Genomic DNA, 14,151 nt, shown 5'->3' on the forward strand with positions numbered 1-14,151 from the left:
GAAAACTGTAAAATGTATTAAACTTTTTGATACCTTATATATTTCCGAAATTACTCGGAATCTTGTATCAGGACCAAAGTTAGACATTGATGGTTTTTATGTTTCCCATGGTCATGGCAAACTTACTATTTCTTTAAATTCTCAATTGTTTTGCTACTGGTTTTCTGGATAACGGTCTCTATAAGTTAGAACTAGATGATAGCTTCTCCAAATCTTTGTTATCATATAATATTAATGAGAACTTAACAAAGACCAAGAGAAAACGAGACTTAGAAACTTCATCCATGTTGTGGCATCAACGTTTAGGCCATATTTCACGAGATCGCTTATCTCGACTTGTGAAGGATGAAGTCTTACCATCTCTTGATTTCACTGATTTTGGAACATGTGTCAAATGCCTCAAAGGCAAAATGACATCCACGACTAAGAAAGGTGCCACTAGGAGTTCAAAATTATTATAACTTATTCATACTGACATTAGTGGCCCTTACAACATCGTTGGAATAACATGACATAATTCATTTATCACTTTTGTAGATGATTATTCTCGTTACATGTACTTGTATCTCATTAAGGAAAAATCTGAATCACTTACAACTTTTAAAGATTATAAAACTGAAGTTGAAAAACAACTTGATCTTCAAATAAAAGTTGTGCGATCAGATAGATGAGGTGAATACTATGGTAGACATACTGATTTGGGACAAGCCCCTGGTCCATTTTATGAGTTTTGTAAAAGCCAGGGGATTGTGAACCAATACACCATGCCCGGTACTCCTCAACAAAACGGTGTTGCTGAAAGGAGAAACAAGACCCTAATGAACATGGTGCGTAGTATGTTAGCCAACTCCAATTTGCCCTTATTCCTCTGGACTGAGGCATTAAAAGCAGCAGTTCATATACTCAATAGAGTTCCTTCCAAATTTGTCCCTAAAACTCCTTATGAACTTTGGACTGGAAGGAAACTGAGTCTTAGATATATGAAAGTATGAGGCTGTCTTGCTGAAGTTAAAGTTTATAACCCTTTCTTAAAGAAGCTTGACATGAAAACAATAACTTGTCACTTCATCGGGTATCCCAATCACTCAAAGGGTTATAGATTTTATTGCCCTTCCCACGTCACCCGCATTGTAGAAACCAAGCATACTCATTTCCTAGAGGATTTCAAGATCAATGGGAGTAGTGACAATCCTTACCTGGATTTACTAGAAGTACAAGAGGCGGGGGGGAGATCTACATCGACTACTAATTTGCCTCTAATCACTCCTCTTGTACCCACTCCGCGCATCACTGCACCACCTACTCCATGCTCAGAACCTGATGCTACTCTGAATCCATCCGAGAATGAAGGCACCCTGAACGACAAACATCAGTACAATGCAGAACCCGCTAATCAGCTCAGGAGGTCATCTAGAACTAAAAATGCTACTAATTTTGATGATTATGTAACCTACCTGACTAAAGCAGAAATGGATGTCGGAAGGTATACTGATCCTACCTCTTACAATGAAGCCATTACTAGTGATCAGTCTTCTGAATGGAATAATGCCATGCTTGATGAGCTTGACTCCATGAAGAAAAATAATGTTTGGGATCTAGTAGAATTACCCGACGGAGTAAAACCCGTAGGATCTAAATGGGTGTTCAAAACCAAGCTAGATCAAAATGGAAACATTGAACGCTTCAAAACAAGATTGGTTGCAAAAGGGTTCACTCAGAAAGAGGGAATTGATTATCAAGAGACCTTTTCACCTGTCTCTCGAAAAGATTCCTTAAGGATCTTAATGGCCCTCGTAGCTCACTTTGATATAGAGCTACATCAGATGGACGTCAAGACCGCTTTCCTTAACGACGACTTGTATGAAGACGTGTACATGCAACAACCAGAAGGTTTTAAACCTGAAGGTCAAGAACACCTAGTCTGCAAGCTGAATAAATCCATTTACGGGCTGAAGCAAGCCTCACGGCAGTGGTACATAAAGTTTGATGAAGTCATGAAGAAACAAGGTTTCCTTAAGAATCAAGTGGATCAATGCACCTACCTCAAGATGAGTGGGAGCAACTTTACTATACTTGTCCTTTACGTAGATGACATTTTATTGACAAGTAATAGTATAGACATGTTGCATGAGTCAAAGCGCATACTTTCGCATAATTTTGACATGAAGGATCTCGGAGAGGCCGCTTATGTTATTGGCATCGAATTATTCCGAGATAGAGCTAAGGGGATTTTGGGATTATCCCAAAGGGCCTACCTTGACCGTGTCCTCACTCGTTATAACATGCAGCATTGCTCTCCTTCTGTGGCTCCAGTAATTAAGGGAGATGTTTTTGGTTCTTTTCAATGTCCGAAAACAGAGGCTGAAAAAGAGCAAATGGCGATGATACCTTATGCATCTGTAGTTGGAAGCATTATGTATGCTCAAGTCTGTACTCGTCCGGATATCGTGTACATTGCTGGAATGCTAGGCCGATATCAATCTAATCCTAGTTTAGATCACTGGAAAGCAGCTAAGAAAGTACTTCGATATCTACAAGGCACAAAAGACTATAAGTTGACCTACAGGAGAAGTGACAGTTTAGAAGTGGTGGGTTATTTTGACTCTGATTTTGCAAAATGCAAAGATGACAAGAAATCCACTTATGGGTATATCTTTATGTTAGCAGGAGGGCCTATCTCATGGAATAGTCATAAGCAGCAATTAACAAAACCTCAACAATGACGGCAGAATATGTTGCAGTGTACAATGCAACTTGTCATGGAATGTTGTTGCGAAATCTTATCGCTGGACTCAAAGTCCTTAACTCCATTTCCAGGCCATTGAAGATTTATTGTGATAACTCAGCTGCCGTTAGTTTTTCGAACAATAACAGTTCGAGTGGCGCTGGATTATATCTTGATACAAAGTACTTGTTCATACGTGAGCGAGTTGAGGAAAATAAGCTTTGTGTTGAGTATATTAGTACTAAAAATATGCTTGCGGATCCGATGACTAAAGGTCTCCCACCTAAAGTATTCGAAGAACATGTTTCGAAGATGGGATTATCTAAAGACCTTATTTAGCATATTTGTACTTACTTATGTTTAGTAAAATTTCCTCATTTACCTTGATTTGTGTGTCCTTAAATATGTTTATGCATGCTTAAATATACATAGACACTAACTGTACAAATCAAAGTCTAAAGGGCTTACTTATCAATTGATCCTAAAATTTACCTAAGTTTTAAATTTGTATTGTAGTATGATTAATGGGGGTCTTGAGTTGAATACTGATTCAAAGACTGTATTTCTCTGCTACAATTACAGTTTAGGACTAAAATGAGTATTAAAATCTGGCTAGACTTATCTAATGCTCATAATAAATAATCCTTTGGCCAAGTGGAAGAATGTAAGAATATTATGTGACACCTCACGATTATTTATCTTATTAATTGATCAATTACCATAATTATCCTATTATATTATTGGTAATTACTTTATGGACGTAATTACTATTACTATAAATAATTAGGGTTTCCCCTTGGGTGTATTATAAATAGAGATTACTAGACAACTAAAGAGACACCCTTATATTTTAACATCACACGGTCGAAACTCATTCCCTAAAGGGATTTTCGAGCCTCTCATCTCTTTGTCTCTCTACTCACATAATTCCATTCTAAGCGATACACCCTAAAGGGGAACCCGATCAAGATCATGTCTTCGTCCCTCAAACATACGATCACGGGTCTACCAGGGAACCCGATCAAGATCATGTCTTCGTCCCTCAGCCATACGATCACGGGTCTACCAGGTATTATTTAATCATCATTATTCTCGTTTCATTATATGATTGAGGAATCCTAATCCAACAATAGTAATTTAAATGTGTAAAAGAATACTTAAGTATAAACAATACACAATTACATCAAGAAATGAAATATAAAATTTTAACTCCACAAAATTAATTATAAATAACTCAAATGGAATAATTAGTAGATTTTTTTTTTTAAATTAATGAAGGATTTTTAGCTAATAACAATGAGTGTTTCAAATAGAAAAACAAAACAATTGAAAAATAAATAAAAAAACCAAAACATTATTCAGGACATGACTAATTATTCAGGACATGACTAGTTTTAATGGTGTGTATTGAATTGAAAATATTGTTTCTCACTGTTTGGCAAGTCTCCATGTGCATTACAAAGGATTAACTTTTACAATTACCTTTTATGCAGAACATTTCCTATAAATAGTTAAGTTACCCTTTTCCTTTTAACACTTTGTTTCCCTCTTCTTTTTCTTCCATTTTTAGGTTAGGTTGTCTTTTTTAGAGTTATTGAATTTTCTTAGTTCAAGCTTTGCTTTATTTCTTTGTTATGGTTTCCTACTCGTGCTACTTCTCTTCAATAATCTCAATTCTCCATTGCTTGATTTTTCATTGTAACTCATTTTCCCTAGAAAGAACAATAAAAGATTTTCTTTTGCACACTTATAATTACAAAGATTATAAAAAAAAAAGTTATAAAGAAAAAAAAAATTCACCTGTTTGTTATAGATTTGCAATATGAGTTACTATTTTATTATATACATATATATTTGTTTTTAAAATGATATTCATTTGTTGTTGTACTATGTTATTGTAATTACTCTATTTTTTTCATGGGTGGTTTCCAACATATCAACATATTCAAAATAAAGGTTTGCTGTACGCTTTGTAAAAAACACGAGTAATCTATGCAACATTTATTTTTTGAATGTTCCAATGCTTTGCATATTTGGAGTTGGGTTCGACAGATTTTTCTTACTTTTCATTTCTCTAATAATGATGATCTTCTTTCTTTTACTAAGAGTGATGGTAGTCCTTTGGTTAAATTGATTAAGTTTGCTGTGATAACTTTTTCTAATTGGATAATATGGCGTATGAGGAATTATGTTAGATTTCAGGATAATATTGATGTTTCTAGGGCTATTTCGGTAATTAAAGATTTAACTTGTCTTGTGAGAAATTTGTGTAAAGCTTCAATGAAAAATGATATGTTGAATTTTAACGTGATTAAGTTTTTTTGTATTAATACTCGTACTGGTAAAGTTCTTCGTCCTCTTCCTGTTAGATGAGAGTACCCTTCACCAGACTGGGTTAAAATTAACATTGATGGAGCTGCTAGGGGATATCCTGGTCTTGCTACTTGTGGAGGTATTTTCCGTGAGAGTATGGAGGAATTTATTGGTGCTTTCTCTACGTTTCTTGAAGTTTAAACTACTATGATTGTTGAGTTTTATGGAGTTATACATGCTATGGAGGAAGCTCAAAAGATGGGACTTACTAATGTATGACTTGAACGTGATTCTGCCTTGGTTTGTGTTGCATTTACTGCTAGGACTAATGTTTCGTGGATGCTTCGTAATCGATGAAATACTTGTCTTAATTACTGTGTGAAAATCGGGTTTAGGGTTACTCATATTTTTCGTGAAGAGAATGTGTTTGCTGATAAGTTGGCTAATTTAGGATTTATTCATAGAGAATCATTTCATTGATATAATAGGCTTCCGTCTAGTCTGTTCTTAGAATTCTTTATGAATAGGTATAGTCTACCTATTTATTGTTTTTGTTAACATATGAGTTTTAGTTTAGTCCCCCCATATATTTTAATAATACTTTCTTCATGTGATGACAGATGATTGTTGTTACTTGAGATGTCAGCCTAGCTGAGATGTTAAATTGCATAGTGATACCTAATATGAAAGCTTATATATATGTATATAATTATTATATTTAATTAATTTGATTAATGGTCATATGAATTAAAAACCCTATGATAAGCGACTTACATTAATAAATTATAGTTATTAGATATACTAATTAAGTTGTGTTTGAGGAAGTTCAAAATTCGACAATTGCTTGAATTGAGATTATGATTGAATATATTGAATTATGTAGTGGAGTATGGAATAGTTATAATGATATACTCTTATGTGAATCACATACATAGGAAAAGAAGATTGAATTGTATTAGAAAATTATGCAATAGTTAGTTAAAACAATATTTGGTATGATAAAAAAAATTTTAAAACTAATATATGATTTTCAATTTTTATTGAAAGAACTATTGAAAAGAATTTTATAAATCCTTGTAAAAATAATCTCATTCTTTAACATGTTAGACAATAAGTTGATAATATGTAATTTGAGTTAAACTATGAGAAATGTTTAGGCTTTAGATTTTTATACTAGTTTGTTTATAAAAGAGACTACATTTAGTTCTTTAACAATTTGATCAAGTTTCATTATGCGTTGATAAAAAAAAAAGTTTTATTATATAAACTCACATTGAAAAAAAATACAAGTTAAGTATTTTTTTTGGATATCAATCAATTCTAACTAAATACTAAGTATTTTTTAGAATAAAAATCATGACTGACTATATTAAATATTGTTTGAAAGAACAACCACTTCTGACTAAAATATGCTTACAAAGAAAATGATAAAAAAATTACTAAGATGTTAACTAAAAGAGGGTTTATGTCCTTTTTTTTATCAACAATAAATAAATAAAATAAAATGAGACACTTTAGGGGTGTCCCAACCCTTAAACAAAAAAAGCCCAGACCAAACTTCTTAACAACCAACCAATTGGGGATCCAACATACTCTACAAAACATCAACTAGAGTGATATGTACATGATAAGATTGATATAGGCATAATCACATTAGAATACAATTACATTATCCCTCAAAAGGAGACATGCTCTCACAAAATAAGACAAAATAAATACCACCTTACACCCTTCTCCAACAACTGAATAGGATCTTTGCCAACAAGTAGAAGTAAACCAAACACCAATGAGACATAAATATCAAACCAAACCTGCAAGAATACTACGGGAGCTAAAAACTTGCACTAAGTCACACAAAAACTTCCAAACCTGGTGTCAAAATGTTACACACAAATCACCTAACATCAATTTCTCAAATACCTCATATAGCACAAAGGTTCCAAACACCAATCCGACTAAGAGAAATCAACCAATCTTTCCTTTACCATAACCCAAGACCAGGTCTTCCTTTGTACCACAATAAAAACCTCAACTAGATCAACTCGCCCATTCTTAAAACAACCATATTCCTATGATTCCAAATTTCACCTATAATACCAACCCAAATCCCCCAACACCTAATAGTAGTATGTTTTAAACCTAAAGGTTTAATTCTCTTAAAGTACAATTGTGCACCACAATGGAGTACCGAAGAAAACCCCAACCACTTGAGACAAAGCCCCTAAATTCTCCAAGAAACCCAACACTCAAAGAAGAGATGACTTATCGACTCCTCTTTCACGCCGCACAGAGGGCAACAATCACACAATATAGAAATGTCACGTTTCAGAAGATTGTCCTTAGTAGCAATTGTATTACTTAACACCCTCCAAGTTGTAAATTGTGTTGAAGGTAGAGTCTTTAGCTTCCATAACTCCCCAAAAAGTTCCCCATACACTACAGACTCCTCCCTCAAAAGAAAATTATACGCTGCCTTCACAGAGAATTCCTTAAACTCTACATCCCTCCAAAGTCATTTATCAGCCATACCTTCACCCTCTTTCAATAACCTATTGTTATCCAACAGTTGCAATAATTGCTCAGTCTGGCTAGATTCCCACATAAAGAGATCCCTTCTCCACTCCATCTTCCACAACCATCTATTATTTCTTCAAACACCAACTTGTGACAGAGTACGACCAATATCTAGACCGATAACAATCTAGGGAATTTTTGTTTTAAAGGCACATTATCCACCCACTTATCCTCCCAAAACCTAATTTCTTTTTCGTCCCCTACTCGCCATCATCCTCTGTCATCAAAGTCGTTACCCCACTCCTTTAGATTCCAAACTTTCCTAATATCCTTCCACCACACAAACTCCTTGCTATTTTGAACCCGAGACCTTAAGCCTCTCCACTCATCATACTTAGAATATAAGATATCCTTCCATAAACTTCTCTTTTCAGACTTAAGTCTCTAAATCCATTTCCCTAAAAGAGCAAAGTTAAACCTTCTTATATCAATAACCCCTAAACCTCCTTTATCTTTCAACTCATAGACCTTATCCCACGCCACCCAGACAATATTTCTACTCTCTGATCCCCAATCACACAAAAATTCTTTTGTATCCTTTTCACTTCCTTCACCACAGTAGCTGACATACGGAAGAAGGAGATGTAAAATACTGGTAAAGAGGTAAGCACATATTTGATAAGACATGATCTACTAGCCATAGAGAGGAATTTCCCTTTCCAAGAGCCCAATCTACTATGTATCTTATTGAGCACCCCTTCCCAAACAACACACCTCTTATGATTCCCTCCTACTGTCACCCCCAAATAAGTAAAATGTGCTTTCATAATTTCGCAATTAAGGATAGAAGCATACAACACCGTCTAATTGACGCTCACTCCCACTCCACCAACTTTACTCTTAGAATAGTTAACCTTAAGTTCAAAGGCAAATTCAAAACACTTTAGAATTACTTTTAAGGTCATAACACTTTGAGTTGTGGTTTTACAAAAAAGAGGGTGTCATATACATATTGCGGCATACTCACATTTATCCGCCTTTCCCCGACCTTAATACTCTCTACTAACTTCTTCTCTTTCGTCTGGCTAACCACCTCGACAGCCCTTCAACCACAATGAGAAAGAGTAATCAAATACAAAAAAATTTACATTGATGAAGAATTGTATGAATGACATTCCTTCATTCCACTTATTTCCCCTAACCTTATACTTGTACCCAGTTCTACTTTTCATGATACATTCTCGTAGAGCCAATAACTTCTATCAAATTCTAGTTTCACTAACGACTAATTTTGATAAAATCACTACAAAAAAAAGTGTATATTGTGGCGGTTTTTTCCGTATAAAGTGGCGTTTATAACCGCCATAATATACACTTTTGGCGGTTTCCCAAACCGCCATAGAACTGGCCGCCACAAAGTTTAATGTGGCGGTTTTATGTTACCCGCCGCAACACCCGCCACTTTAAACATAGTGTAAATAGTGGCGGTTTTCATATGTAAGTAGTGTCAGTTATAACTGTCGCAATTTACAATGATTGAAGAAAATTCTAACACCATAATATACGTAAGTAGTGACGTTTTTAACTGACGTAATTTTAATACTGAATAAATAAAATTTAACCCCAATTGGTGGAAATATGGTATTCAATTCTGAAATATTTGTGTTGAAAGAGTCATCCACACATGAAGGTCTATTAGTTCTTGTTTTCATCCCTTCCATATATTGAGAGCAAAAGGTCAAAACCTCTTCAGCTAGGTATCCTTCAGCAATAGAACCTTCAGGTTGTGCCTTGTTTCGAACATACGATTTTAAGTGCCCCAAATACCTATAAAATTCTTTCGCAATTAGAATAATCAAACTTTGAACTTAAAAAAAGTACAAAGCTCCGCAGGAAATTTACCTTTCTATGGGATACATCCAACGGTAATGTGCCGGTCCTCCAAGCTTTGCCTCACCAGCTAGGTGACATGTTAAATGAACCATGATTGTAAAGAAGGTAGGAGGAAATAACATTTCCAAGTGGCAAAGAGTTTGAATCATGCGAGACTCAAGTTTATTAAGATCAAATTGACTTAAACTTTTCCCACATAATTGTCGAAAAAATGAACACATTTCTACTATCACTACAGTCACATTGTTTGGTAAAACATTACGTATGGCAATAGGTAGTAATTGTTCCATAAGAATATGACAATCATGACTCTTGAGTCCAAAAATCTTTCCACCTTTTAAATCTACACACCTTGCAATATTACTTGAGTATCCATCTGGCATTTTAGCATTTTTCAACGTCCGCAAAAACGTTTTTTTCTTTGTTTTTGACAATGAAAATACACTTGGTCGAAATCTTCCTTTATCATTTGGACAAAGCTCTTTCCTTATACCCATTTCTTTAAGAACCTTTCGGGCTTTGAGATTATCTTTGGACTTAGGATCATTAAGTAATGTATACAAAACATTGTCACAAACATTTTTCTCAATATGCATCACATCTAGACAATGTGAAGCTGGAAAATGTCCATTAGACACATCAAAGATAGACGTTATCATTAGATTACAGTAAAAAAATAAGTTCACATAACAAAAAATGAAATAACAAACTCAAGTTCACATAACAAAAAAGTTCAAACAAATTTAGTCACTAACCAATGTGGACTTTATGGTCCATTCATCAACGAGTGAATAAGTAAAGACTATTAATGAAAGTTGAGCTAAAAAAAATCTTTAATGACTCAGTTTAGAAGACAGGCAAATAATCACTTCTATGGTTCTATTGATTCTATCAGATTCCAATTTAGTGCACTGTTCCAATATATATACATATATATATATATATATTATTTGTTATCTTATATTCATTATGAAGATTGTTATCTTATATTTCTTATTAAGAACTAGACTCACCTTATTTTGCACCCTTTAGAATAGACTATAAAATAACTCTCATTATATTAAAACTTAAATTGAATCTTATAAATCAGTGAAATTTACATCTATCTATATATTATAAAATGATAAATATCTTTAATTAGTAGGATTTTCCATATTTATTCCATGTCTTTGTAGCACGCTTTGCAGTCTAAAGCTGCCAAGGAGACTAAAATGGTAGCAAAGAAAAAGGGCACACTCTCTTTCTCATCATCAAACTTTTATTTCAACACCAGTTACATGTGAAACCCTTTACTGTGTATTCTGCAAAAATAGATGAAATTCGATGAAATTCAGTTATTTACTATTAATGAGAAGTTGGTAATATTAATGTTGCTTAAAAAATAGTATATTCATGTCAAATATATATAAATACAAACAAAATTGCTAATGTATCTTGACCATATCATGTGTTTAATTTCTAAAAATTCTCTGTATCCAAATCATACGCATACCATATTATGTACCTAGGCCTCATAGCCCAAAAGTTCAATCTTTTGGGTGACAGCACATTAATCATTTTATATCCGATAACTTTAAAACACCCTAAGTTGCATAAAACCAACAATAGTTCTCCAAAACGTATAGAAGATACCCCAGTTAAACAGAATAAGTCCAATCAATTAACAGAAAAGTTTATGTAGTAAAAAAATGGCTCAACAGAGTCTGAGTGCACAGTTCAAGTGAACTAATGAAAACAAAAATCTACAGATTAAATGTACATTAATTACATATATTCCACAAAGTAATGACCGTACCTCTTTTTCTTTTAATAGAGCTGCATAATTAACTGATAATGCTTTAATTTTTGCCTCAGATGCTTGAAGTTTCTTGATTTCAGCTTTGTACTGTTCTATCTACAAATAGTAGAGCAAATATTGACATTACATCTTTTCCTTTTGGGTTATAAAATGACATCTTATTTGACCATCCACTTCTAAAGTAAGGGGATTCAAGGGAGCAAAAGAAGTTATACACATTTACATATTTAGACACTACAATGTCAAGCATAGATAACAAATTTTCACCAATTAACCTACTGAAATACAGTGTCCATCATGTTAGATTATTTCTTAGAGGATGAAAATTATATTCGCAGTTCTTGAATGTGCCTTTAGTCATGAAATTTGTCAACATTCATAAAATGGTTTATTACTGAAGAAATTAATATCCAAGTACCCAAAGACTAATTTCCCTGATCAGGAACAAATATGGCCAATGATAAGTATAGTCCTGAACCACCATGAGTACATGATTCCGACCGCTACTCATGTGACATGTACTTGAATTTTTAAATTTCGGAGAAAGAATTAATTAAACTCGGCTACTATTTGCTAAGTTGAAATTTTGTTTACTGCAAGCAAAATGAATTAAGTTTTTATATAGACTAAAGTTTATACACAAATTCAAATTAACTTTTGAAAATGTTAATTAAGAAAGCTTCTATAGATTAAAATTTCAACTCGTAAGAAACTCAATTTATTCTACCATCATACTTTCTTCTCCTGTAAATATTTATTGAGAAATTTATCTCTAAGGAGCAGAACCTTTGACCAAAGTTTCACTTACCTGCTAATGAATTGAACAAGACCATGTATTCTGGTATGCAACTAGAAGGGAGAGAAAACCAAAATGCACATCACTTCTCACACTTATTCGTGATCAAATGAGAATCATTTGTTCCAAATAGTGTTTTCAGGTAATTCTTATGCTGGGTTGAAATCCATTCACTGTTAATCCTCCATCAACACATATAACCTGTCCAGTGATGTAAGAAGCATCAGGCAAGCAAAGGAAAGTCACCAACGAAGACACTTCTTCAGGTTCTGCTATACGCTTAATTGGAGTACGGGACAAAATTTCATCCACAAACTTTTGGTCTTTCAACAACTACCAAAAAGAAAAAAATCAAGTTAGATCAATCACATTGCTAACATCATCTAACAAAGATAAATACCAATAGTAATATACTCATTTCAACACTTTCACATTGTATTTCTTTTAGTGCAATAAAAAAGTATGTCAGACACAATAGGAAATACTTGATGGCCAGAGTAATTCATTTATCCATCAATCCACAGACCTTATAGAATAGAAAGGGTTCACTATGTTGGTTTTATGATAATGGGAGTCAATAGTATATGACATCCTTTTTAACATGTTCTTTTTAACATCCAAAATCCAATAAAATAAACCACAACTAATCTGTTTGACATAAAAACGGAAACTACTGTACTGAACATTATAAAATAATTTCACAAAATAAAATTTAAAGAATGAAAAACACAGAATTGTATTAGGGGTACCTGCAATCAAAGAATGAAAATAACAGAATTGAGAGAAAGAAAGACAAGTTTACAAAGAGTAGAGCTCTCTCTGGCAAGAGAGGAATCTGTATGCTCCAATTATCCACACTTGAAAAGGGTTAGCTATGAGAGGAAAAAGATCTTTATTGAACTGATTCAACGTAAATCAATACAAGAGGACATATATAGAGAGAACTCTACCCCAAGAGTAATGATTACAATGATTTCTAGTATCTTAGAGTAAAACACTAGTTATAACCACAATATCTCGTGGCAACTCAACAAAATATTTTCTCCTCACTCAACATCCACTAATGGATCCCCCAGGATGATCTCAACATTTTCCCAAAGGAAAAAGACCAACCCCACTCCCCTCTAACAGAATCAACCATTCTCCAAATACTCCTTCTCTACTAATTGAAACAGAAATACACCTAAACAGAACCACTAAACAATCAATCCTACTTTTTATTCTTAGGTTTACAACTATGGACCTGAGTGGGATATCAATTCCCTGCCCAACAGAGTTAGCCTTGTTCTCAAGGCTGAAACCTGGAAAGGGCAAATGGTTGTTGCAGACCGCCAAATGACTTTCTCAACAAATTAGATTCAACAATGTCAAGACGATGCAGTGTCATTCTTTTACTCATACGTGAATGGGCAAGCTTCACCTATGAACCATGTAAAAAAACAGACCATTCTCCTCACTCAACAAAGACCCTTGGATACAGAAAAGCAGTTTCTGCAGGATTGGAACAAAAAATGAGTTTTAGAATTCTCTCACCTGCCTCTGTGATAACTTGCTTTAATTGCTCGAAAATCAGAACTCGAGTCAGGAAACTCTTTCTCCCCTGCCGCCTCTGTGATAACTTGCTTCAATTGCTCTTTAGCTACCTAGTAAAAAGATGAAACACATAATGAAATACACAAATAGAATCACATGACAAATCCTAAACATCAAATTACCTTCAAATCGGTTCCGTGTAGAGGCAGAGAGAGTAGGGTTTTGTGAGGCAGAGAGCGCTAGGGTTCGTATGGAGGCAGAGTTCGTGTGAGGCAGGCATGGCTAGGGTTCGTGTGAGGCAGAGAGCCCTAGGTTCGTGTGGAAGCAACAAGCACTAGGGTTCGTGGGAGCCAGACATCGCTAGGGTTTGTGTGAGGCAGAGTGCTCGATTCGTGTGGAAGCAGCGCAGGGTTCATGTGAGTGTGAGGCAGAGAGAAGGACGAGAGTGAAAGTGTTAGACTTAGGGTTCACTCTTGTTTTCAAAATGAAATTTTAAAAAAAAATTATTTTCTTAAGTTTTCAAAAAAAAAATCATTTTTCAAGTGAAAAACTGAAGAATTTTTAAATCAAGTTAAAAAT

At 34.2% G+C, this 14,151-nt stretch overlaps 1 protein-coding gene across 5 annotated transcripts; it reads right to left on the reverse strand.

The window, feature by feature from the left end:
- Positions 1–8,971: 8,971 nt before the first annotated feature.
- LOC137828910 (uncharacterized) lies at positions 8,972–14,053 on the reverse strand. Of its 5 annotated transcripts, none has more exons than XR_011083996.2 (6): positions 13,755–14,053; positions 13,573–13,682; positions 12,052–12,372; positions 11,241–11,339; positions 9,455–9,512; positions 8,972–9,379 (listed from the first exon to the last, which is right to left on the reverse strand). XR_011083996.2 is itself a non-coding variant. In XM_068635662.2 (6 exons), exons 5-6 carry the CDS (start codon positions 10,102–10,104, stop codon positions 9,064–9,066), a joined length of 966 nt encoding a protein of 321 aa, XP_068491763.2. In that variant the 5' UTR covers positions 10,105–10,746; positions 11,241–11,339; positions 12,052–12,372; positions 13,573–13,682; positions 13,755–14,053; the 3' UTR covers positions 8,972–9,063. The 5 variants fall into 5 exon arrangements, 1 of the variants encoding a protein (XP_068491763.2); XM_068635662.2 differs by having other exon boundaries at positions 9,455–10,746; XR_016523269.1 differs by having other exon boundaries at positions 9,126–9,379; positions 13,577–13,682; positions 13,755–14,019.
- Between the last annotated feature and the right edge of the window lie 98 nt (positions 14,054–14,151).

The sequence above is a fragment of the Phaseolus vulgaris genome, chromosome 7, assembly GCF_051622355.1.
Source record: "Phaseolus vulgaris cultivar YP4 chromosome 7, ASM5162235v1, whole genome shotgun sequence".
In the NCBI taxonomy this organism is placed as follows: domain Eukaryota; kingdom Viridiplantae; phylum Streptophyta; class Magnoliopsida; order Fabales; family Fabaceae; genus Phaseolus; species Phaseolus vulgaris.

Bases quoted from the DNA above. Each gene is read 5' to 3' on its own strand.
- LOC137828910 (XM_068635662.2), bottom strand. From the start codon at position 10,104: ATGATAACGTCTATCTTTGATGTGTCTAATGGACATTTTCCAGCTTCA. The intron at 9,380-9,454 runs GTAAATTTCCTG...AGAATTTTATAG, and splicing joins TGGATGTATCCCATAGAAAG to GTATTTGGGGCACTTAAAAT.